Below are 25,793 nucleotides of genomic sequence, written 5' to 3'. Positions count from 1 at the left end.
TTCCCCGTTGTCTTGAATATCTCTTATGTTTTTCTGACATTATTTTAGTGTATATGTTTTGATACTTAAGAAATTCTACCCTTCTTTTTTTTTTTCTGACTTGAACGCTCTGTTGTTTCTTCTCCCTTTGTGAAGAATCCTATAGAAGAAGTTCATCTGAGCCTTTTTGTTACAATGTCATCGTTTTAAATTTGAGTGCATGTTATACATTCATTATTAATATCTTTGCTAGAAACAGGGATGAAACTCATCAGGAGGCATTTATTCACACTATGGTAGTGTTTGCCACAGGTATTGGGTTATGTGTTTCAGGTAGCTTTTCATCTAAATTTTAAATAAACATGAATTTTTTCTAACTTGCCACATCCTCTCCCCTGTCCTAGGGTTGGACTGGTCTGAAGAGAGTGGAGAAGAACTTGAGGACTCAGAGCAGGCCTCGCCATACCAGGTGGCCTGGTCCATCCGAGAGACCCTCAGATACGAAAGACACACGTGAGTCCTCCTTTTCCTTTTTAGTCTTCAATTTCCACTGTAGTAAATGGGTTCTTCCTATATATGCTTATTTTTAAAATGTTACTGGATGTAGTCTTATTGTAATGCAGGTAGAAACAGATTCCAGTTGAGAGGAGATGTACTATATTATTTGAGGAGAGTGATGTTTATGTTTCCCTGGTAAATTTGTTTCGGTACCTTTTTCAGTTATGACTGAAGGAACCAATTGTAATAGATTTTAGAACTGAAGGGGACCTGAGAGTTTATCTGATCCCATTTCCTCATTTTATAGAAGAGGAAATCAAGGCCTTGACGGGTTAAGGAACTTGCCAGTGTCCCTGGCCTACTTCGAGTCCCCCTGTCTGATTTCTCCATGTTTTCTTTGGCCCTATCCACGCGGTAGCTGGGAATAGTTCTTTTTAGTTCACCTCCATCTTATGCAAGATTGATCCTTTCTTTAATATTTCTAATGTGCTGAATATTCCTAATGTGTTAAAGTAGTTTCCAAAATAGTCTCATTAGAGGTTCTTGGTACCTGCCTTATCAGAAAGCTGTAGGTTAATGCCCAGCCCCTTCAGTTCTCTTTCGGAGGACTGCCACAGTATCATGGGTCAGTGCTCTGGGTGCAGTGTGAGAGGACTGAGATCCTTTCCTGTGAGGCCAAAAGGTGACTTACAGATTCGGCTACTTTTTTTTTTAAGTTCTTTTTTTTTTTTAATTTTATTTTATTTAACTTTACAATATTGTATTGGTTTCCCATATATCAAAATGAATCTGCCACAGGTATACATGTGTTCCCCATCCTGAACCCTCCTCCCTCCTCCCTCTCCATTAAGTTCTGTTAAATAGATGTTCATCAAGATAGAGGGGAGACTATCTGCCCCAGGCCAGCTCCTAGAATTTCAAAATATCCTTGTATGGATATACATTCTAGGGTCTGGTTTCTGAATTTATAGGCGTACAATGTGATTTGTTAGTATACCCAGAGATGATTAGGCTTAAGAAACTGATCCATTAGAGACTAATGTATAAGCCAAAATGCCAGTTTATAGTCAGAAATACAATCATTAAGTGGTACAAATGTTCACTAAGCAAAAATACACGGGAAGCCAGTTATGGTCAGAAGCTTATTTGGATGTGGAGTTAGAGCAGGAGAGTTAGCTGTATTTATTAATGGTCGTTGTCCTTAACCTTTAATAGCCTAATGCTTCCGTATCCACTCTTGGGACTTATATCCCATATAGTTGTCCCTGTCTCTCCTGTCTCCAAGTTAGTATTGGAAAATGCGGTATGTTTTTTTCTCTCTCTGAGGTTCTGTTTTATATGTCATTCAAGACTGTTTCCTTATCATTAGCATTTCTTGCTTTCAGATGGAAGTACAATTGAGCTTACGCTTTCTTTCCAAGTTATAGATAATATCAAACATATTTCCTAAGGTTGATATTCATATCAGCTTAGCTTGATTTGGGATATTTTGAGTTAATTTTACAAATTGCTCTAAATGAGGTAACATACGTAAATGCTCAGCATAATACCTGATTCATGAGAAACGACAGGTAAATGGTGGCCGAGAATCCTATTTTAATTCTGCAGGTGACCTGAACATTAGTATTGGCAGTATTTGCCTTTGATCAGGAGCAGTTTATATTCCATTTCTTCCTTAATTGCCGAGTTCTCAGAATTTGTGTTAGACTTGTGACCAGTTGTTATCGTCTTTATCTCTGTAGCATTTTACTTTCTTGGCGAGTTTTGCTACATGCTTCTTCCTTGACTCACCATGATACTCTGCTTTGCTGGCCCTTCTTTCCCTTCAGTGTGTATTTCTCCTTTTTACAAGCAGTAGTCTTTAGTTCTTGCCCAGCTGTCCCTTTAATCTTTTCCTCTTCACTCATTTGTTTGTTCACTCACTCAGCATATTCTCCTTGAACTCGTATTATGCTTCAGGCAGTGTTCTGCTTCAGGCACAGGGCACCGCATTCTTTCCCTTGGGTGAAACTGGGGTTGCGTTGGTTTATCATCCCTCCTATGCCTGCGGCTGCACGTCTGCATCTACTGCTGTGCTCTCTGAGGAACTCTGTCCTGTACTGCAGATGACCTGTAGAACAACTTCCTTCCAGCTTCTAGTTGTACTCCACTGTAACAGCAAATGGAGAGCTCTAGGAAGCTGGTCCTGCCTAGCCTGTCCATTATATCTTCAAGAAATTTTTGCCACGTGAGATTTCTGAAAAGGTTTTGCCATTTAAAATCCCTCAATGTGTGCATTGTGTTTTGGGAAGAAAAACAGACAGTGGTTTGATCACCGCATTCCCCTCTGAAGAACCTTTTCATGAACTTTCTTCCTAAATTAAAATGGTACTTAAAGAAATTTGGGGAGACAGTTTGGCCCTGTTTTGATGAAGGTTCCTTGGTTACTTAGTATAGTTGTAGATGCGTATGCCAAAGCGGAGCTCTCAGGATTTTACTTGGAGAAGGCAATGGCACCCCACTCCAGTACTCTTGCCTGGAAAATCCCATGAACGGAGGAGCCTGGTGGGCTGCAGTCCATGGGGTTGCGAAGAGTTAGACACGACTGAGTGACTTCACTTTCACTTTTCACTTTCATACATTGGAGAAGGAAATGGCAACCCACTCCAGTGTTCTTGCCTGGAGAATCCCAGGGACAGGGGAGCCTGGTGGGCTGCTGTCTGTGGGGTCGCACAGAGTCAGACACGACTGAAGCAACTTAGTAGCAGCAGCAGCAGCAGGATTTTGCTGAGGTCTCTCAGTAGCAGAAGTAAGTTGGTATCTTAAATGTATTATTCAGTTCAGTTTAGTTCAGTCACTCAGTCGTGTCCGACTCTTTGCGACCCCATGAATCGCAGCACACCAGGCCTCCCTGTCCATCACCAACTCCCGGAGTTCACCCAGACTCATGTCCATCGAGTCAATGATGCCATCCAGCCATCTCATCCTCTGTCATTCCCTTCTCCTCCTGCCCCCAATCCCTCCCAGCATCAGAGTCTTTTCCAGTGAGTCAACTCTTCGCATGAGGTGGTCAAAGTACTGGAGTTTCAGCTTTAGCATCATTCCTTCCAAAGAAATCCCAGGGCTCATCTCCTTCCGAATGGACTGGTTGGATCTCCTTGCAGTCCAAGGGACTCTCAAGTGTCTTCTCCAACACCACAGTTCAAAAGCACAATTCTTCGGCGCTCAGCCTTCTTCACAGTCCAACTCTCACATCCATACATGACCACAGGAAAAACCATAACCTTGACTAGACGGACCTTTGTTGGCAAAGTAATGTCTCTGCTTTTGAATATGCTATCTTGGTTGGTCATAACTTTCCTTCCAAGGAGTAAGCGTCTTTTAATTTCATGGCTGCAGTCACCATCTGCAGTGATTTTGGAGCCCCCAAAAATAAAGTCTGACACTGTTTCCACTGTTTCCCCATCTATTTCCCATGAAGTGATGGGACTGGATGCCATGATCTTCATTTTCTAAATGTTGAGCTTTAAGGCAACTTTTTCACTCTCCACTTTCACTTTCATCAAGAGGCTTTTGAGTTCCTCTTCACTTTCTGCCATAAGAGTGGTGTCATCTGCATATCTGAGGTTATTGATACTTCTCCCGGCAATCTTGATTCCAGCTTGTGCTTCTTCCAGTCCAGCGTTTCTCATGATGTACTCTGCATAGAAGTTAAATAAGCAGGGTGACAGTATACAGCCTTGACATACTTCTTTTCTATTTGGAACCAGTCTGTTGTTCCATGTCCAGTTCTAACTGTTGCTTCCTGGCCTGCATACAGATTTCTCAAGAGGCAGATCAGGTGGTCTGATATTCCCATCTCTTTCAGAATTTCCCACAGTTTATTGTGATCCACACAGTCAAAGGCTTTGGCATAGTCAATAAAGCAGAAATAGATGTTTTTCTGGAACTCTCTTGCTTTTTCCATGATCCAGTGGATGTTGACAATTAGATCTCTGGTTCCTCTGCCTTTTCTAAAACCAGCTTGAACATCACGAAGTTCATGGTTCACATATTGATGAAGCCTGGCTTGGAGAATTTTGAGCATTACTTTACTAGCGTGTGAGATGAGTGGAATTGTGTGGTAGTTTGAGCATTCTTTGGCGTTGGCTTTCTTTGGGACTGGAATGAAAACTGACCTTTTCCAGTTCTGTGGCCACTGCAGAGTTTTCCAAATTTGCTGGCATATTGAGTGCAGCACTTTCACAGCATCATCTTTAAGGATTTGAAATAGTTCAACTGGAATTCTATCACCTCCACTAGCTTTGTTCATAGTGATGCTTTCTAAGGCCCACTTGACTTCTCATTCCAAGATGTCTGGCTCTAGGTCAGTGATCACACCATCGTGATTATCTTGGTCATGAAGATCTTTTTTGTACAGTTCTTCTGTGTATTCTTGCCACCTCTTCTTAATATCTTCTGCTTCTGTTAGGTGCATACCATTTCTGTCCTTTATCGAGCCCATCTTTGCATGAAATGTTCCCTTGGTATCTCTAATTTTCCTGAAGAGATCTCTAGTCTTTCCCATTCTGTTCTTTTCCTCTATTTCTTTGCGTTGATCGCTGAGGAAGGCTTTCTTAGCTCTTCTCGCTATTCTTTGGAACTCTGCATTCAGATGCTTATATCTTTCCTTTTCTCCTTTGCTTTTCGCTTCTCTTCTTTTCACAGCTATTTGTAAGGCCTCCCCAGACAGCCATTTTGCATTTTTGCAATTGAACAGTAATTACTGCCAGGAACTACTTACCTTTTCACATTCCTAATGATGCCTTCAATAGAATAAAGTTCTTAATTTTAATGAGTACAATTTACTAGTGTGTTTTTTTTTTTTTTTTTCCTTTCTGGTTAGTTTATTTGTGACTCACTTGAGACATCATTGCTTATGCCAGGATTATGAAGCTATTTTCTCATAATATCTTTTAAAAGATTTATTGTTTTACTGGCAGTCTTTCTGGAATTTTTTTTTGTATATATTATATGTGATGTGAGTTAGGACCAGAGATCATTCTTTTTTCCAATATGACTTCTATTTAAGCAACACTATCGAACACTTGTTTTCCATTGCATTGGAACCCTTGACATATTATGCGTTTGTCTATTTGTGCTTTTTCTAATCTCTTCCATTGGCCTGTTTGTCCTTGTGCCAATAACTTAAAGTTTTAATTAAAATAGCTTCATAATAGATTTTAATCTTTTTAAAGAAAGCTTTTGATTTCATTGCTTTTTCTTCCTTTTTAATTTCTTATTTTTTATTTCATTGCTTTCTTTTCATTTGGGTCCACCATGCGGCATCTTCCCTGATCAGGGATTGAACCCCTGCCTCCTGCACTGGGGTGTGGAGTCTTAACCACTGGACCGTCAGGAAAGTCCTATTTTGTTGCTTTCTGTTCTTTATTGTTTTTTCTGTTTGGCTTTAATTTTTTGAAGTTTTTAAGATAATAGCTTAAGTCATGTAAATCTGAGATATTTCTGGTATAGATGCTTGGTGCTATCCATTTTCCTCTAAACACTGTTTTTAGCTGCATCCTACAAATTTTGGTATGACATGTTTTCATTTTTATTAAATTCAAAATACTTTCTAATACCGACCCCACCCCACCTCCTTTTTTTTTTTTAAATCTCTGTGCAGCCTGTGGGATCTTAGTTCCCTGACCAGGGGTTGAACCCAGGCCCTTGGCAGTAAGATCTAGAAGTCCTAACCACTGGTCTACCAGGGAACTCTAATACCTCTTTTGATATCTTGTTTGGTCTATGGGTTATTTAGAAGTGATATTTAGTTTACACATATTTGGAGATTTATCAGGAACTGGTTTCTCATTTAATTGTGTGTTTAACTGTGATCAGAGATCACATTTAGATTAGAGTGTTCTGTAAATATCAGGTCAACTTGGTTAATAGTGTTGAGGTTTTCTCTGATTTTCTTTCTTTTCATCTTTGGTGATTTCCTTTCATTTTGTTCTATCAATTACTGAGAATGGGATGTCGAAATCTCTATTTGACCTTTTTTTTTTTTTTAATCTTCTTTATTTTAAAATTATCCTTAATATTACTACATTTGCCAATAGAGAAAACATATATATGCTTGAATGTAAAAGATGGGGTTAGGCAACATAGATGGAGCGCAGGACCACCAGCTCCTGAGTAAGATTGTTGGTATCAGTGTTCGGAAAGTTTCTTTTGCAGTCTTGTTTCTACCATGAGAGACTAAGCAGAATCCTTTTTTATTATTCAATTTATTTAAACTAAAAAACAAAACAAAATGCCCTAAAACATAGCTTATCTATTTTTCCTCCCATATACCTCTGTCTCCGGCATCAAGTCTTTTGTTAAAGATTGCACGTACACAGAGAGGTCATATGGCATTTATTTCTCTGACTTACTTCATTTAGCATAATGCCCTTGATGTCCCTCCATGTTGTCATGAATGACAGGAATTTTGTTTTTGTGGCTGAATAATATTCTGTTATGTACATCTCCTGCAATTTCTTTATCCATTCATCCGTGTGTGGGCACTTAGGTTGCTTCTACATCTTGGCTATTGTGAGTCATGATGTAGTGAACCTGGTGATGCTGATATCTCTTTGAGACAGTGATTTTATGTCCCCAGAGGTGAGACTGCTGGGTCATGTGGTAGTTATGTTCTATTTTTAATTTTTTGAACTGTTTAGACTGTTTCCCAAGTGTCTGCTCCAGTTTACATTCTCACCAACAGTGTACAAGGGTTCTCTTTTCTCCACAGCCTCACCAACCCTTGTTATTTCTTTTTGATAATAGGTATTCCAACAGGTTGGAGGTGACATCTTACTGTAGTTTTTATTTTTGTTTTGTTTCATTTTTTGGCTGCACCCTGCAGTATGTGGTATTTTAAGTCCCCGACCAGGGATCAAACCCATGCCCCTGTATTGGGAGCATGGAATCTTAACCACTGGAACACCAGGAAAGCCCTCTAATTCTTCAAACATTTTGTATAATTCACCAGTGAATCCGTCTGGTCCTGAATTTTTTCTTTGTGGAAAGTTTTTGCTCTTTTGTTTTAATAAATTAACGTTAATTTTATTTGTAAAATTTCTTGTTGCTCTGAGATTATAGACAAGCCTAAAGTCTTAGGAAATCAAGTTCGGAATTTTACTGCTCTGTACGTGGGGCTATGAGTAGCATCTTAATACCTGTACTTATATTGTGATTTCACACATATTATTCCTCTTAACCATGGGAGATAGAGGAGCCAGCTATGTCTCTCATTTCACCAATGAGAAAATTTAAAGAAGGAAGGAGACTTAACACTTACTGAGGAATGCTGTAGGTACAAGCTCTTGTCACTGCTGGTAAATGATAGGACCTGGCCTTTCTCTTCCTAGTTTTGTAATCTTCCTCAGCAACTAGGTTTGAAGAATGTACTTGCATGCTCCGTCCTGTTGGATTCTTTGCAACCCCATGGACTAGAGCCTGCCAGGCTCCTCTGTCCAAGGGATTATCCTGGCAAAAATACTGGAGTGGGTTGCCATTTCCTACTCTACGGGATCTTCCCAACCCAGGGATCGAATCCAAGTCTTCTGCATTGGCAGGTGGATTCTTTATCACCGAGCCACCTGGGAAGCCCCTTGAAGTATTACTCTCAAGCCGTCTTAGAGTGGAAGGCACCTTGAGGACTTTCTAGCTTAGGACCATACCAAGGATGGTCTGTGAACTTGTGCTAGTCTGCAAACTGCCAGTTATTGGGCCACAGCAAGATAAATAAGAGAGTTATGAATAAGCTCTGAAAACTTTTATCACGACATAAAACATGCCTCTGCATCCAGGTGCAGCTTCCCATGGTTAACTTGAGAACCGTTCATTCAGTCCATTTTCTGTGCAGTAATAGAGTCTTTTTCGGAGAAGGCAATGGCACCCCACTCCAGTACTCTTGCCTGGAAAATCCCATGGATGGAGGAGCCTGGTAGGCTCCAGTCCATGGGGTCGCTAAGAGTCGGGCATGACTGAGTGACTTCACTTTCACTTTTCACTTTCATGCATTAGAGAACGAAATGGCAACCCACTCCAGTATTCTTGCCTGGAGAATCCCAGGGACAGAGGAGCCTAGTGGGCTGCCCTCTATGGGTTCGCACAGAGTCGGACACAACTGAGTTGCAGCAGCAGCAGCAGAGTCTTTAAATAACAGTGTTGGCAGTTGATTATTTACCCTACCTTTATTTTCCCTTTAAGACTTAACTGTTTCTCTTCTCTTTCTATTATGACACTTGCATTCTCTTAGTTATGCAGATTCAAAGTCATTATTGACTTTCTTATCCTTCATGCCCAGTCACCAAATTCTTTTGTGATAATGGCCCTTATGTGTCTTGTTTTTTCTATTATCTCTGTGGCCTTTTACTTTTAGTCACTCCCAGTTGTTTGCTGTTGACTTTGAAATCTGTATCTCTTCCCTAAAAGTGCTCAACTTTATAATTTCCAACGGTTTTTCTACCACTCCCTTTGATGGCTCCTCTGCATTTTAAATGGAATTTGAGCTTCTCAGGTGGCTCAGTGGTAAAGAACCCTGCTGCCAGTGCAGGAGATACAGTACATGGGGGTTTACTCCCAGATTCGGGAAGATCTCCTGGAGGAGTAAATGGCAACACGCTCCATTATTGCGTGTGTGCTAAGTCACTTCAGTCGTGTCCAACTCTTTGCAATCCTATGCGAACTATATAGCCCACCAGGCTCCTCTGTCCGTGGGATTCTTCAGGCAAGAATACTGGAGAATCTTGTTGGTTGCCACACCCTCCTCCAAGGGATTTTCCCAACCCAGGGATCGGACCTGAGTCTCTTACATCTCCTGCATTGGCAGGAGGGTTCTTTACAGTTAGCTCTACCTGGGAAGCCCTCCAGTATTCTTGCCATGGACAGAGGAGCCTGGTGGGCTGTAGTCTGTGGGGTTTCAAAGAGACGGGCTTGACTGTGCATGTATGCACGCAAAATGGAATTTATTTCCTACCCCAGATTTTCTCTTGCTGCTGTTTCCTGGTCTTCGCCAGTGGAGCTGCTGGCTGATAACTGTCCCTTCGGCTTCTTCCTTGCCCAGCTGACAAATCTTTAATACGTGCAGATGACTTCGCGTGTTCTCCAGTCCTGCTGCTGCCATCTTGGTGTGGGGTCTTTGTTATTTCTTACCTGGAATTTTTTTTTTTAACTTCATGTGTTTATTGGCTGTGCCGAGTCACAGCCAATTGTTGCTGCTAGGGCTTTTCTCTAGTTGTGGCGAGCAGGCACTACTCTTCATTGCCCTGGCTTCTCTTGTAGGTTCTCGGTGAGCAGGTTCAGTGGTCGTGGCGCGTTTGCTTAGTAGCTGCAGTTCGTGGTCTGGAGCACAGGCTCAATAGTTCTGGCGCACAAGCTTAGTTGCTCGGAGGCAGGTGGGATCTTCCTGGACCAGGATCACATCCATGTCCCCTGCATTAGCAGGCGGATTCTTTACCATTGAGGTACCAGGGAAGCCTGTCCCTGGGGTTTTGTAATAACTTCTTCATTACTATTTTCTTCTATCTCTTTCTCTGTTTATATCTGTACATGTGTAATCTTTCTCATGCAAAGCTCAGTTATTGTTAGCTGTATTCTTAATAATCTATAGAGTTCTTCATTGCCTGTGGAATACAGGTTAAATTCTGTAATCTGGCCTTTATGTTTGGCCTTACCCATCAGTACTCTGCATACCCCTCTCCCTAGCCCACCTAAGCTCTTCGGTCCTTGCTGTTCCCTATCCTGTCCATCTCTGTATCTTGGCGTATTGCTTTATCCTTGTGAGATCCCTTTCTTTTCTCATCTTCAGATTCCACCTTTTCTTCAAGGTTCTGTTCTGTTGTCATCTCCTCTACGAAGCCTTTCATCCTGGAGTCTTTTCAGTAGACGTTAAAAGCATTTTATCTGTACCTCTCCTATGTTACTTGTTGTTCTCTATCTCACATTAAACATACTAACAGCATTTACTGGCCCTACCAGAACTCTGAAATGGAGACCTGCTGTGAGACTTAGGGAGCAATTAAAAGATTGCTGTGTTCTATCCCATGGAAGTTCTGGGTCAGTAGATCTAGGGTGGGTTTCCCAGGTGGCACTAGTGATAAAGAATCCGCTTGCCAGTGCAGGAGACATAAGAGACATGGGTTTAATCTCTGGGTCCAGAAGATCCCCTGGAGGAGGGCATAGCAACCCACTCCAGTATTCTTGCCCAGAGAACCCCATGGATGGAGAGAGGAGCCTGGCGGGTTACAGTCCATAGGGATGCAAAGAACTGGACATGACTGAAATGACTTAGCACACATGCATGCACATCTAGGATAGGTCTTGGGAAATTGAAATTTTAAATAGCTCCTAGCTTTTCACAAAGTATGACAGACATAGAGCAAATGTTGGATGTCAAATAGAGGAAAAGACTGAAGTGAGATCCTTCAGTTGGTATATCTGTAGTAAAAACTGTGCTGAAGAAAACATGACTTAGGACATATACTAAACAGAAGTTTACAGAGTAGCTGGTTATGAGCTATTTTGAAGGAAAGAGGGGTGATGCCACTCAAGAAGAGAAGAGAAACTGAGCAGGATTTACTGCAAATTAGTAAGATACTATATATCGTTTGGAGTGTCACATGTGTGTTGTTTATGTTAGGATATAAGAGAAGGAAGGTAATATATAATACAGGTTGGTTTTCCAGTCTTATGTGCATTATTCCTAATAGGAAGAAAAAAAAAAAAAATGAGGTCACATTTGTTACCTAGGAAAAGGACTTTGTTAACTTCCCTGTTGGTGAAGTGAAGTGAAGTCACTCAATCTTTTTGTGACCCATAGACTGTAGCCTACCATGCTCCTCCATCCATGGGATTTTCCAGGCAAGAGTACTGGAGTGGGTTGCCATTTCCTTTTTCCTGGTGGTAGACATTGCTAACTAACCACCGTACTGTTTCTTTTTGAGCCTGATGTACTCTCAGCATCCTTTTCAACATAGTGCTCCAGCCAGGGCTACCCGTCAATCAATATTAGCATAAAGACAAAAAGTGCTCAGTTGGGTCTGACTCTTGGCAACCCCATGGACTGTAGCCCACCAGACTCCTCTGTCCATGGGATTTTCCAGGCACATATACAAGAATATCCCCTGGAATATCCTCCAGGGGATATTCCTGACCCATTGATCAAACCCACATTGCTGGTGTCTCCTGCATTTGCAAGCGGATTCTTCACCACTGCACCACCTAGGGAACCCAAAGACAGAAAAGCCTCTGTGTAATTCCCTGGGATGTGAAATGTTTAGGATATTTCCTTGGTTTGAACAAATGCTGTAGAATGATTGTGATCCCTACAATCAAAATTCTTTTAGTGCTTAGCAAAAGAAGGTAGTTAAAAACCAGGGCATCTGAAAGGACAGCTCTTAGATGTATTCACTGCTCCATTTCTGGCATGACCTATCTTTTATGAAATTACGCTGAGTGTTTCATCATAACCTTCATGTCATTTATTCAGACTTGTTAGTAAATCGAGGTAAAGAAATTATTTTCTTCCCCCAGATACCTCTTTACTTAAAATTTAGAAGACACTGATACATGGAATGTCTTAATTATGACGGACTAAGAAGTTTAAGCCTCTTAGAGCATTGGATTGTCTCTGCTGCCCGCTTAGTGTTAGAACACTGTACTCGTTCTCAGCTGCTCTACTGAATTCTGTTCCTCTCATTGTGTGTGCTCACGAGCCACCGGTTTCAGCCCTGTACATCCAGCCCCCTTTCCTCAACCTGCTTTTCTCTTTTCTAAAATGCACCTCCCATGTAATCAAGTTTTGTGTTTCTCTCCCTGCACTTCCTAGGTCGGATGATGATGACACGGAGAGTAGGAGCTCCAGGGTGACCCAACTTTGCACTTACTTTCAGCAGAAATATAAGCACCTCTGCCGCCTGGAGCGGGCAGAATCTCGTCAAAAGAAATGCCGGCACACATTGAGGAAGGCCTTGCTGCAGGCGGCTAGTAGAGAACCAGAGTGTGCTGGCCAGCTGATCCAGGAGCTGCAGAGAGCTGCATGCAGTCGAGCCAGGTCAGAGCTCCACACAGCCACCTGTTTCTAAGAGCTCACCCTGTCTGTTTTCTCTATTTTTTGAGAGGATAGTCAAGACACAGAGAGTGGTGGACATATTATCCTGAAGTACTTAAGCCCTGTATTTTGGTTTTGTTGCTCAAAGTTCTATAGCGATGGCAAAATTATCCTGCCACAAGCTGACCATTAAAAAAAAAAAGTATTACTAGAATTTTGCTGGAGTTCAATTAGAATTTATTTAGTAGAGAATTTGGGAATGCTACCTGTCTTTAAAAAAATACAATGCTTAAAAATTTCTTGTTAAGTAATTTCTTGTAAAAGTAATACGTATAGTTTTTTTTTTTAACTACCAAAGTGGTGTTTTATGTTTTTGACTTATATAAGCATTTTCTTATATAAGCATTTCTATTATATTTTCTGGTAGTATATACATTATCCCAAATATCATATTCAGAATGTTTTATTACATTGGATTTATTTGGGGGGAAAAAGTCCCTTCTGTTTATAATGAAGATATTTGCTTATTGTGAAAGTTTGAAAAATATGGAAAATAGTAGAAAATCTCCATAATATCACCATTCACAGAACAGAATGAGCACTATGAATATTTTTATTCTTTTTCCTCCTAGTCTTTTTTCTGTGTGTGTGTGTATGCAAATAAACATTATATATGTAAAACATTTTGGGGTTTATATATACCTAAATATTACCAGAATTATCTCAAGTTGATGGGATTATTGATAAAGTTTAAAAAAATTTGTAGTTTGTGTATTTTAATTTTTCAAGGACGATCATAAGTCATTTGAGGGAAAAAGGGTTTAAAACAAGCTGAAAACTAAAAATTAACCTTTGCTTTGTAGCTATTGATCATATTCCTTACATAACTATAATTTTTGAAATTTCATTTTCATTTTGTGTATTTTGATTTTCATTATATTTGCTTTAACAAAGTAACCTATTTTCCAGTTGAGTATCTCAAAAAATAATATGCCCTTAAGAATTTTCTGCTTCTTGGCATATTTGGAGTGGTTTGAAACTACGTATGTATATCTGATATACCTCCACAGTGACTGCAGGCTGCAGTGTTTCCTCTCACTTTCAGAACTCTGTCTCCTGTCATGGAGGTACTGTCTGTACGAGAAGGTATTTAGGGCTTAACTTACTTCTTACGTGGTCAGAGACTTGTCTTTCTCAGAGAAACATTCCCAGATTCCCCTGACTGTGTTTGGTCTCCTAATACATACGCTTTTGTGCTCTGTACTCTGCTTCATTGTAGAATTTTATACTTACATTAATGTCTCTCTGTCATACCAGACGAGGGCAGGGACAGTGTATATTTTGTTTTTAGTCTCCAGTGTTGATGAATGAATGAATAGAATTGAACAAGTGAGGGTCTGTTTTCTATTTGTTATAAGAACTCACTCATTTTGATATACGTTTTAAAATAAAGATATCTAACATTTATATGATATAATGCTTTCAAGTGTATAATTTCAGTAGAAATTTTAGTTTTGTCCAGCATGAAGCAATCTAGATATAGATCACTATCTATATTGGGTCTCATATATTGTTACAACTCTGTCAAAGATGTGACATATAAAGAGACTATACTGTGAGTTTGGGACAATTCGCTATCTGTATGGAAACTGTACTTACCTATGATTTTTAACTGGCAGAATCAACCCCTTTTTATCATCTCCCAGACCACCTTTAGTGATGTTTTTCAGAAAATTTCATGATAACCAAGTGTTACAAAACAGACACCAAGATGAACTCAAATTACAGATCTCAAATTTATGTGATGTCGTTTGCTTATGTCCCCCATGATTAATAAGATGCTCTATTGCTCGCTGCATTGCTGATAATCATATGCCAGTGTGCCATAATCATTCCTTGGTGATTAGTTCCTTACTTCTTTACATTATATATAAGGTCTTCAAAAATCAACTCAGTTGACTAACTTCCTCTGTATTTAATGTTTTTGTTATCAGAGGCCTAGTTCCACAGAAAACATTTAAAAAGTTGCTGTTAAATATTTTAGAAATTGAAACTATAATGGCTACCTTCTAATAGGTATTCTTAAAATATGGTTTAGATATAAACTTCAGTTCAGTTCAGTTCAGTCGCTCAGTCATGTCCGACTCTTTGCGACCCCATGAATCGCAGCATGCCAGGCCTCCCTGTCCTCACAAACTCCCGGAATATTCTTTATCTAGTAACTTTGTCATTTATGGGTGAGCATGTAGAATAAACCATTGAAAAAGCTTAAAATTTATAAACCTGAGTCTCAATATCTTATAGACCACAGTTCTGCAGAGAGATAGTATTGTTTGTATGGAATCTTCTTTTTTAACAGAGGATCCAGTAGAGCATACAAACTGGAAGCCCACAGTAAATATTTTCATGTTAACAGCATCAAAACCTTTGTTTTGTTGGGATTATTCTCTATGGGGATATTGAAATCCTGACTTTGGGTTTATTTTAGAGTTAGATTGGTGAGTTAGAACATAATGATGATTCTAAAATTGAAGCCAATGGGGTTTACTTTGAAGTTTAGGATAAAGTAAGTGAGGGCTATGTTGTAACACTAGGCCTGGCAGATGGTTGAGTAAATTACTAAAGAGTTCAATTGAAGTTATCCATTCAAATTAGAGAGCTACCTTCTATTTAAATCTCGACCAAGAGAAATTGGGCTTAGCTGCCAAAATAGTAAAGCTTCAGTTTTTGGGAATTGTGAGCTTAATGACCTACTTCCTCACTCGTGATCCTGACAAACCTAGCAGAACTCTTAATTAAAGCTGCTTCTAAGGCAGCACCTTTTAGCATTCAGTATATGAAAGTTACAATTGTAATAGAAATATTAGGTGTAACTTAGATTCTATATGACCTTTTCTAATTAATGTAAATCATCTCACTTAAATCCTTAGAATGATACTAGAAACAAACAATTGAAAAGATTTTTCAATTTTTGATGCCTGACTTGTGACTCAGTGCACCAAGTAGATTCTTTTTCCATACTCAGGCATGTGTAAAGGCCTAATAGTTTATGACATTTGATAGAATTACATAGATAGCATAGTTTTTAAACTTCCAAGAATTAAATTTTTTTAAAAATTTAATATTTGTATAAAACTATGGAAGGATTACAAACTAATAAAATGAACACATATTAATTAATAGTGCGAGTGGAAGCTGGCAAATTGAGACGGGGTGGAAAGGAGATTCTTCATTGCTTAGCTTTCTGTTCTGCATCCCATTCCTCATGTATTAGGTTCATTATTTTGCAGGTGTATTGTTTAGAAGCTTTCTGAGGCCAAAATCTAACAATGTTGATAATAGTGGTGACTGACAACCATTGATTCTTTACTATGTACCATACTCTATACTCTGTGTGGTGTTTTAGATGTGTTACGTCTTTTGATGCTTGCCTGTCAGCTAGAGGACTCTTATCTCCACTCCACAGGTGAGGAAGTTGAGACTTAAGCAAGGCTAAGTAACTTGCCCAAGATCACAGAGCTAGTAAGAGGTAGAGCTGAAATTCAGAACCAGGTCTGTCTGATCTAATCTCATGGTCTTCACTATTTTCTGCTGCTTCCTTGTGAAGTAAAAGAAACCAAAGTATCACTTAAAAAAAAAAAACAAACAAAACCCCAAAATAGATAGACATAGCTGAGGCCAAATTATAATGTAATTATTTGTTTTGTCAGTTGGAGAAATATTAGAACTGGTCATTGTAATTCATACTTGGATATTAATTAATGAATCTAGGTAGTTAAAAGTGTGAATGTTATAAAATAGTAACATTATTTGAATAATTGCGCTAGATTCTTAAAGCATTAAAAAAATTCTTATTATGTTTTCATTCCTTAGCGTAAGTCGGACCACGTTGAAGGAGATGGAAGCGGCAGCATGCAGCGGGACCGTGAAGGGCGAACAGTGCACCAACAAAGCCCTTCCATTCACCAGACACTGCTTCCAACGTATCCTCCTGACTAACTGAGTGCACATTGAAAAGTACTGGCTTGTGGGGTGATAGATTTCATTCTTAGGCCAAGTGAACGATGCTTGAAATCATAGCTATTTAGTATTTAAAATAGTTTTTATATTACTTCTGATTTTCTTGGTGTTTACTCAAAGTTTCTTGCATTTGTTTTGCTCAAAAACTGAAGAGCTTTTTTTTTCTGCTTGTCATTATAGTTCTGTATTCAACAATTATATCAAAATGGGCAAAATGGACAGCAAGTAGTAGGTTCTTCCAATGGCTGTCATTTAAATAAAATTTTTTTAAAATAGGATTCTGGTCCTTCCAGTAGTTGGAGGTAGTTTGTAAGAGATAACCATGACACCCATTGACAGGAAAATAAAATCCCATTATTCAAGAACTGTCTTTAGTCTTCCTAGAAAGTTATACAGTTTTATAGGTTTTTTTTTTTTTTTTTTTTTTTACTGTGGGATTAATATGCTCTTTTTATTGAGTACATGGCTGATCTGAAATGTATGAAAGATAACAAACATCACTAACTAGGAAAGAAGATATCCTAAGAAAGCATATACATGAGGAAAACCTATGTTAAGGAACTTCAGGGTGATCATAAAATCTTATTACTTTCACTTCTATTAAACATTTAAAGTTGAGTAGGATTTTAAAAATTGATATAGTAGCAATTACTTTTCTTTAGTATCTTTCTGAGTATTTCCTTCCTTTGTGTTGGTATTTTATTTTCACAGCTTTTTCAGCAACAGTTTCTATGCAGTAAAGGTTTTTTTCCTGTATGCTTAATTGTAAAAGCATAAAGGAATAAATGAAACATATTCTCTTAATAAAGTATAAATAGATATAAATGCAAAGGATACATACTTTATATCTATTATATGGAAATGTAGTTAGTGGCTAAAAGTATCACTGCTTAAAAATGATGATGACAAAAAGCTGATGTTCCACTTTTAATAGTATAGTTTTAATTTTAAAGTAATATTTCATAAGTTAGAAGTTTGAGTTTGGTATTGGAAATGTGAAATGAAAAATTCAAATATGGATAGATGAGTTTTTTTGTAATTAAATCTTTAACTGTTTATTCTTGATTAGTATCTTAGGCAGAAATTTTCCTTAAAAGAAAGTTTTGTTTTTGTTTAAACCATCATAGTGTAACTTTTAGGAGTTAGTGTGTTAGGAAGGAAATGACCCTGCTTCTCTAAATAACAGAAATCAGAATGGCCATAAGAGAGACTCATGTTAGGAGCTCATTAGCAAAATAGACTCCTTTAGAAGTATCTTCTGATAACTGAAGATGATAAATTCAGTTGTTACCATTTTCTATAATAGTGGTTGGGTTGGTTCTTTAGCTTTTGTAGAAAACAAAATTTATGATTACTAAGCACAAGTAACTGAAGAAATAAATTTTATATAGAAACTGAAAAATTAAATTGTTTCAGTATATTTTATTCTTAACTTAAAAAAACCCCAGATATCCTCTTAAACCGCTCTCAGCAACTCTTCTCAAGTTGCACAGCCAAGTTCGCAGATGGACAGCAGTGTTCTGTGCCTGTCTTTGACATTACACACCAGACACCTCTGTGTGAAGAACATGCCAAAAAAATGGTAAGTTCAGATTTTATTTTCTGCAACAGAGGCTTTCAAGGGTTTTTTTTTTTTCATATTGGTATTTTAAAAATTTTATTGAAATATATTTGACTTATGATGATGTGTTGATTTTTTTTCTCTATAGTAAAGTGACTCCGTTATACATCTATATACATTCTTTTTTATATTCTTTTCTGTTAGGGCTTGTCATGAGATATTAAATATAGCTCCCTGTGCTATACAATAGGACCTTGTTGTTTATCCATCTTATATATAACATTTTGAGGCTTTAAATGGTTTGATAGCTATCCACAGTAGGAAATGTTTTGTGACTTGGTATAAATTATGTGTGTATATTTATTACTGAAACAAGTTTTGTGAAGCTCTTTTAGTACTCACATTTTGTAGTCTGTTTTATTTCACTAAAAAAAATGTTGATAATAAAATACTGATTAATTTTATATTCATTACAGAAGAAACTAGAAAATATTTAGTAGTTACTTAGATATGGTCATTTTGCTTATTATCTATACCTAGTCTATACTTCTTCTTAAGATACATTTTCTTATACTTAGGCAGATTTTCCAAGATCTTTCTTTGCCTCATTTCTCTAGGTTTTTGCTTTACTTGTATATAACTCTGTGAATGTCTTGCTTATCTGGTGAAATTTCAGCCAAAAGCCAAACCCTATTATAATCCCATTGAATTTAATTACTGCTTTAGTTAGTGCTGGTAGCATAAGCCCTAATTAATGCAGAATAATTGAGAGGAGAGACAAGTCTGAATCAGTAAACTGTCTGAATTATATAATCACTTAAGATAAAGGCAGTTCCCCATGAGACCACTCCTGAGTTCTGCTGTTTGCAAAGTATTGTGCTAGGTACCTGTGTGCTAAAAAACTGAGTAAGGCAGCTCTTACTTGCTATGAGCATATTTCAGTTTGCAGGGCTGCATCAGGGTCACCCAGTGGCCATTGGACAGGACTTAGTATTGTAACACCGTGGTCCTGGCATGGCCACTAGCTAAGTGCATATCGAGGATTTTTTAGATCTCATTCTTTTTAGACCTCAGTTGTCATATATTAAGTTTAATGGCTGCTTCTTCCTGAACGTCTTTTGGTTTTTAGATTTCCGTTATTGACCATATATTTTGAAATGTTGTATACTAAAACTACACATACAAATGTAATTATTTTAACATTTAAAATAAAGACATTTTTGTTAGCTTTTTGAGGCTTTATCATGGTTAAAGAATGACTTCCATATGTTTTTTGAACCACTTTTGAGGACCTTCATTGGTGGTCTCATGGACCCTTGGTAACATAGGCTCTGTAGCTTTCAAACCACTGAAGTAAATGATCACCATTCTAGCATACTTCTAATAAGACTAGGAAAATATTGTTAAATAGCAGGGGTCTGTACTTCAGGATCTGCTTTATTGATTCAGTGAATTGATCAGTATAACAATTATGTGAATACTTCTAAAGAAATTGAAAGCAGTTTATTCTTTTCAGCTGGTTAAATATTCTACTTAGACAAATTTAGCTGGGCAAACATAAGGTTGAATTAGTGTAATAAACTTAGTCATAAAATAATATTTATTATATAATAAAAAATACAGTGTAAATAAAATTATATTAATTAGGGTTTTAAAAGGTATTTTCAATGCAAAGTTTTTACAATGATACAAATGGTTTTCTCTCTGGAGGCAGTTGTAGAATCTGACACTGGTTTGAGCTATTTTTAGGTGAAAAATTACATAAGAGAGTATAGCAACACTTGTATTCCATCAGTGCACCAGTGAGAGACTCCATGGTAAAAACCATGCTGATCTCATGGCTCTACTTTCCAACTATATGCCATCATTTTTCCCTGCTGCTGCTGCTAAGTCACTTCAGTCGTGTCCGACTCTGTGTGGCCCCATAGACAGCAGCACACCAGGCTCCCCCGTCCCTGGGATTCTCCAGGCAAGAACACTGGAGTGGGTTGCCATTTCCTTCTTCCCTACATTACTGTAATAGTCTCCTAATTAGGCTCCCTTCCTCGTGCCATGCCTCCTGCACCCACATGAGGTGCTTGCATATCAGCCAGGTAGACCGTGTGCATGGGTCCCACTGTCTTTGAATTACATATAATAGAGTTCTCTCTTTTCATTGTACAGTTCTGTGAATGTTGACAGTGCATACAGTTGCATAAACACCACCATAATCAAGATACACAATAGTTCATCACCCACTCAAAAGTCTCTAGTGCTGCCCTTTGTAGTCAGCCTTTTTTTATCCCCACTGATCTACTTCTGTCTCTGTTTACATTTTCCAGTGTCTTATAAATGGAATCGTTCAGTATGTAGCCTTTAGAGCAGGCCTTTCAGAATATAGATCTGATCGTTTTAGTTCCCTGCTCAAAACCTTCTATTGGCTTTACATCGCATCTAGAATCCAGTTCAAAATTCTTAATCGTGCCTGTGAGGCACTTCCTCATCTAGCCCTAGAAACCTCTCCAGCTTCATCTTACACCCTCTCCTCACCCTCCAGCAACACTGGCCTTCTTGCTCTTTCTTAAACACTTTACATATGCTTCCATCTCGAGAAGGGCATGGCAACCCACTCCAGTCTTCATGCCTCCTCTTGCCATGGCAGAGGAGCCTGGCAGGCTACAGTCCGTGGGGGTCTCAAAGAGTCAGACATGACTGAGCAACTAAGCACAGCACAGCACAGCATGCTCCTATCTCAGGGGCTTTGTACTTGTTTTTGTCTTTTCCTGGAATGTTCTTTCCCCAAATTCTCCATGTCTCACTCCTTCATATCATCCAGGTTTCTGATCAAATGTCAGTTCATTTCCACCTCCCCTCTACCCTGCCACTTTTTATGCTCATTTGTTGTTGTTCAGTCACTAAATCATGTCTAACTCTTTTGTGACCTCATGGACTATATAGCCCACCAGGCTCCTCTATCCATCGGATTTCTCAGGCAAGAATGAATGAAAGAAAGTGAAAGTCCTTCAGTCATGTCTGACACTTTGTGACCCCAAGGAATTCTCCAGGCTAGAATACTGGAGTGGGTAGCCTTTCCCTTCTCCAGGGATTCTTCCCAACCCAGGGATTGAACCCAGGTCTCCCGCATTGCAGGTGGATTCTTTACCAGCTGAGTCATAGGGGAGGCCTAAGAATACTAGAGTGGGTAGCCTATCCCTTCTCCAGCGGATCTTCCTGACCCAGGAATCGAACCGGGGTCTCCTGCATTGCAGGCAGATTCTTTACCAACTGAGCTATCAGGGAAGCCCAGGCAAGAATACTGGAATAGATTGCCATTTCCTTCACCAGGGGATCTTCCCAAACCAGGGATCGAACCCAAGTCTCCTGCATTGGCAGGCAGGTCCTTTACCACTGGGCCACCAGGGAATCTTCATACTCTACCTATTTTCCTTCCTAACATTTGTATTTACCTGATGTTGTCATGTATGGATGTGAGAGTTGGACTGTGAAGAAAGCTGAGCGCTGAAGAATTGATGCTTTTGAACTGTGGTGTTGGAGAAGACTCTTGAGAGTCCCTTGGACTGCAAGGAGATCCAACCAGTCCATTCTGAAGGAGATCAGCCCTGGGTGTTCTTTGGAAGGAATGATGCTGAAGCTGAAACTCCAATACTCTGGCTACCTCGTGCGAAGAGTTGATTCATTGGAAAAGACTCTGATGCTGGGAGGGATTGGGAGCAGGAGGAGAAGGGGACAACAGAGGATGAGATGGCTGGATGGCATCACCGACTCGATGGACGTGAGTTTGAGTGAACTCCAGGAGTTGGTGATGGACAGGGTGGCCTGGCGTGCTGCAATTCATGGGTTTGCAAAGAGTCAGACACGACTGAGCGACTGAACTGAACTGAATGTTATTTATTAATTTATTTGTTTATTTTCTGAATCCCCCTACTAGAATGTAAACTTCACAAGGCAGGAACGTTGTTTGTTCATTGCTCTATCTGCAGTGCTTGGAGCAAAGATCGTCCATAAGTAATGGTTGAATAATTGATTGGTAGGTACATGGCTTGTGGGGTGGGGGCAGATTCTGAACTAGACTCAGCCACTGGATAGGACAGCCATTGGTAGAAGAGACTCAAGCTGTACGAGGTCCAGGCTGGCAGACAGAACATGGTATTCAACAGGAATGAACTTGTAGAACAGAGGGTAAGGTATTAAATGGGTTGTTGTCCTGCAGAGAAATATTAATAGAAAGGGACAGTTGAGAACGCTGGGAGTGAACAGTGTTCGTAGATAGCGTCGGTAAAGGAACAATTGGCTTTAGGAACACCTCCAGGACACAGGTTCTGGGCTTTCTGGAGGAGCCAAGGAAGGGGATAGCAAGAGCCAGACGGGGCCTCGGTCACAGGCGGTTCTATGTGGAGTGTTGCCAGGATACACAGCATAAGTATAGAAGAGTAAGGAAGAAGCCTAGACCAGAACTAGTAGGGCTTATATATTTTTAACTAGAGCTCTCTGACTTCCTCATATTCAAGACCCACGCTGGTCCTAGAGGGAGATCCTGGAGTGCATGCCAGCTCCTGGTGGGGACTTGCAGCTGCTTATTCACTGCACAGTGGGCATAAAAAATGTAGACATCAAGTGTTGAACCAAAAAGAATTACAGAGCCTGGAAAGCACCCCGTCTTCTGTTGTGTTCTAAATTTGTTTGCGACTTTTGAGTTTGTAATTGTGTTTGGATTCAGGTGTTTGGCTGGGATTAACCTTCTTTTAGATTTCTTGGATTTATGCTTAATTTTATTCTTTCTTGGTATGTTTGTTGCTACTGATATTTATTAGTCTTCAGATCTTTTAATGTATTTGGTTATAAAAGTTATTACTGAATTCATCAACTCAAAGGTGACATCAATCATAGAAACCACAATTATTTTATATACCATCCAGATGGAAAAAACATTGCACAGTGCATTTCTTATCACTTAAATTTTTTAGTTTATACTTATCAAAATAGCTTTTTTAGACTTAGACATAAATATTTTTATCTTCTATTTCACCCCTGATTTCAGCTAATTTTTGATGTGTGAAAGGCAGTATATAACATCTACTATAACACAGCTTTGTTCTTCATTTGGTTGTTGCTTTGCAAAAAAAAAGGTAGAGGTGGGGATTGTGGTCAGTTCTTTAATAATGAATATTTGCTTCGCTAATAACAATTTTCTGTCTTGTTTCTTTCTGTGCCTTTCTGCATACCCATGTTTTTCCTCTACATGTAAAACCAACAGTGCACAAAACTTCAGTTCAAACAAGGAGAGTAGAGAGAGCTATGACCAACTTTGAACATGTAGGCAGCAGCAACTATAATGACCTGGCTGACAGAGATAATAATATGCCATTATTGTAAAATGCTTCCCAACTGTGGTGATAGTAAAATGTGCATCTGGGAATTGATGAAATACCGTATTCAGATTTAAGGGTACTAGCTGAAGAAACTAGTTATATTGCAAGCTTCTGGTTTTTGCTGGTTCTTCTTCCTTTCCCTCCTCACTTAACTGCAGCAGTTTTATAAAGCTGTGTCCCCATTGTCTTCTCGCTTTACCTTGTCACCCTGGTCCATGTGAATTATTTGAAGGACTTCCACTGTGTTCAACTTCCAAGTCTATGCCTCCATCCCTTTCTTGCATCCTGTGCACCAGATACAATTTTCTCCTGCCCCCCCCTCCGGCCATCTTCACACCTCAAACATAATGTGAGCCCAGCTGAATTCCTTAACTCTGATTTTGTTTATTCTGCTGTGCTCTGTATCCCACGAACGGCATCCTCACCTAACAATCACCTCAACTAGGAACTCTAGAAACACTTGCGAGTTTTATATTCCCCTCATCCGCACCACATCCACGCAGCTGTCATATCTTGAGAATTCTCTTTCAGCAAGCCCTTGCTTTTCTGTTCTTGCTCACTTTGCCCTCAGCTGTTTATCTTCTAATATCTGTTGAAATCGCCCTGTGATTGGAATTTTTGCCTTCACTCACTTGCCCCTTCTCTTTATTCATTTACATTGTTTCTACCAGGTTAGTTAATCCTGTTACTAGTATTCCTATTATTTTTTGGCTGCGCTGGGTCTTCGTTGCCGCACAGTCTTTCTCTTGTAGAGAGCAGGGTATACTCTTGTTGTGGTGCCCGGGCCCTAACACATGGGCTTCAGTGGTTGCGGCTCGCAGGTTCTCGAGTGCGGGTCGGTAGTTGTGGCACACTTAGCTGTGCTCCGCAGCATGTGGGATCTTCCCAGACCAGGGATCGAACCAGCGTCTCCAGAATTGGCAGGCGGGTTTTTATCCACTGTACCATCAGGGAAGTCCAGTTAATCCTTTTAAAACATCTGCTGTCATCAAAAATCATTCCCCATTGCCTGTAAAATAAAATAAAGTTTAAAATTCTGAGCAGAGTATTCAGAGTCATACAGGATCTGCTGCCAGACTTCCGTACAGCTGACTTTTATATTTGACTCTCCATCGTATCCTCAAGCAACAGGCCATACCCAGTTATTTGCTGTCCTTTTTGTCTCATTTGTGCTATTTCCTTTAGCTTAGAGTGGTCTTCCCCCTTATCCCAGCAACTGAAAGTCCTGTTTATGCTTTAGTCCCACATAACTACAAGTAATGAATTTTCCATTTGCATACCCTTAGATGGTATTTATATCATCATCGCCCAGTTTTTCCTATAGTATTTACACTCGTGTTCATGTTTTTCCCATGGGATACCAAGTAAATTCCTCTGGAGCGCAAATCAAGTTTTATTCAGTTCTTTTATACTACAGCACCTGTGACAATGCCTTGAAGTGTGGAATGAGCTTTATATATATATTGAATTGATGTGAATTAAATTTTAAAATGAATTTCGTATTCATTTAATTATTGTTATACATAGTTTGTGGCACTGTATAAAATAATAAGAGATATAAGTATTTTTTTCAGATAGCAGTTTGCTTTTTCCCGAATAATCTGAGTTTAAAAATACACGTTTATTCATTCCAAAGGATAATTTCTTGAGAGGAGATAGCTCCCGTAAAGTTCAGCACCAGCAGCAGAGGAAACCCAGGAAAAAAACCAAGCCTCCTGCACTTACCAAAAAACACAAGAAGAAGAGAAGGCGTGGACCTCGTCGACCCCAGAAGCCCATCCCCCCTGCAGTCCCCCAGGGGAACCTCAGCATGCCCACCAGCGTCTCACTGCCAGTGGAGGCCTCCCACATGCGGTCAGTGATTGCGCCAGGACTCACGTCTCCTTTACGTGCTCTGATAGTTCTCAGAACATCGGCTTCCTTTCCTGTTGGAAGTAGGCTAAAGGCACCCTGTGGTGTATCAGCTTAGACTCTGTAGTTTCCAGTAGGATTTTTACCAGATACCTGACGGGTTTAGATCTGAAGTAAAGTTTTCGATTAAAATCCAAGAGAGCAGATGCTGATATTGGGAATTTAATTGTCTCTTCTCAGATTTTTCTGTTTCAACAGAAATTGCATATATGTTCCAACAGAAACGTGATGCATTATTAATTTTGACAGGGGTAAGCATTTTGACCCGATGAATGATGCTTCTGTTTCAGCTGCAAATTTCAGTTTTATCTCTTTCATCTTTGTTTAAAAATTATTTTGGCCAGATTAAAAACTCTACCAGAAAGTAGTAAGACACACTTGATAGACCAGATTGTAA

General features: G+C 39.3%; 1 protein-coding gene across 17 annotated transcripts in view; it reads left to right on the top strand.

Annotated features, from left to right (window-relative positions):
• The window catches only part of INO80D (INO80 complex subunit D), a 70,196-nt gene that overhangs the window by 30,534 nt on the left and 13,869 nt on the right, over positions 1 to 25,793 (top strand). For all 17 annotated transcript variants that reach the window (XM_044937532.2, XM_025278071.3, XM_025278065.3 and 14 more), the window contains 5 exons: positions 384 to 492; positions 12,314 to 12,538; positions 16,409 to 16,518; positions 18,004 to 18,137; positions 25,122 to 25,339. In XM_044937532.2, the coding sequence (XP_044793467.1) occupies positions 384 to 492; positions 12,314 to 12,538; positions 16,409 to 16,518; positions 18,004 to 18,137; positions 25,122 to 25,339 (796 nt within the window). The remainder of the gene's footprint in view (positions 1 to 383; positions 493 to 12,313; positions 12,539 to 16,408; positions 16,519 to 18,003; positions 18,138 to 25,121; positions 25,340 to 25,793) is intronic.

This window comes from Bubalus bubalis, chromosome 2, assembly GCF_019923935.1.
Source record: "Bubalus bubalis isolate 160015118507 breed Murrah chromosome 2, NDDB_SH_1, whole genome shotgun sequence".
Lineage (NCBI taxonomy): Eukaryota > Metazoa > Chordata > Mammalia > Artiodactyla > Bovidae > Bubalus > Bubalus bubalis.
This window is presented reverse-complemented; position numbering and strand designations above follow the sequence as displayed.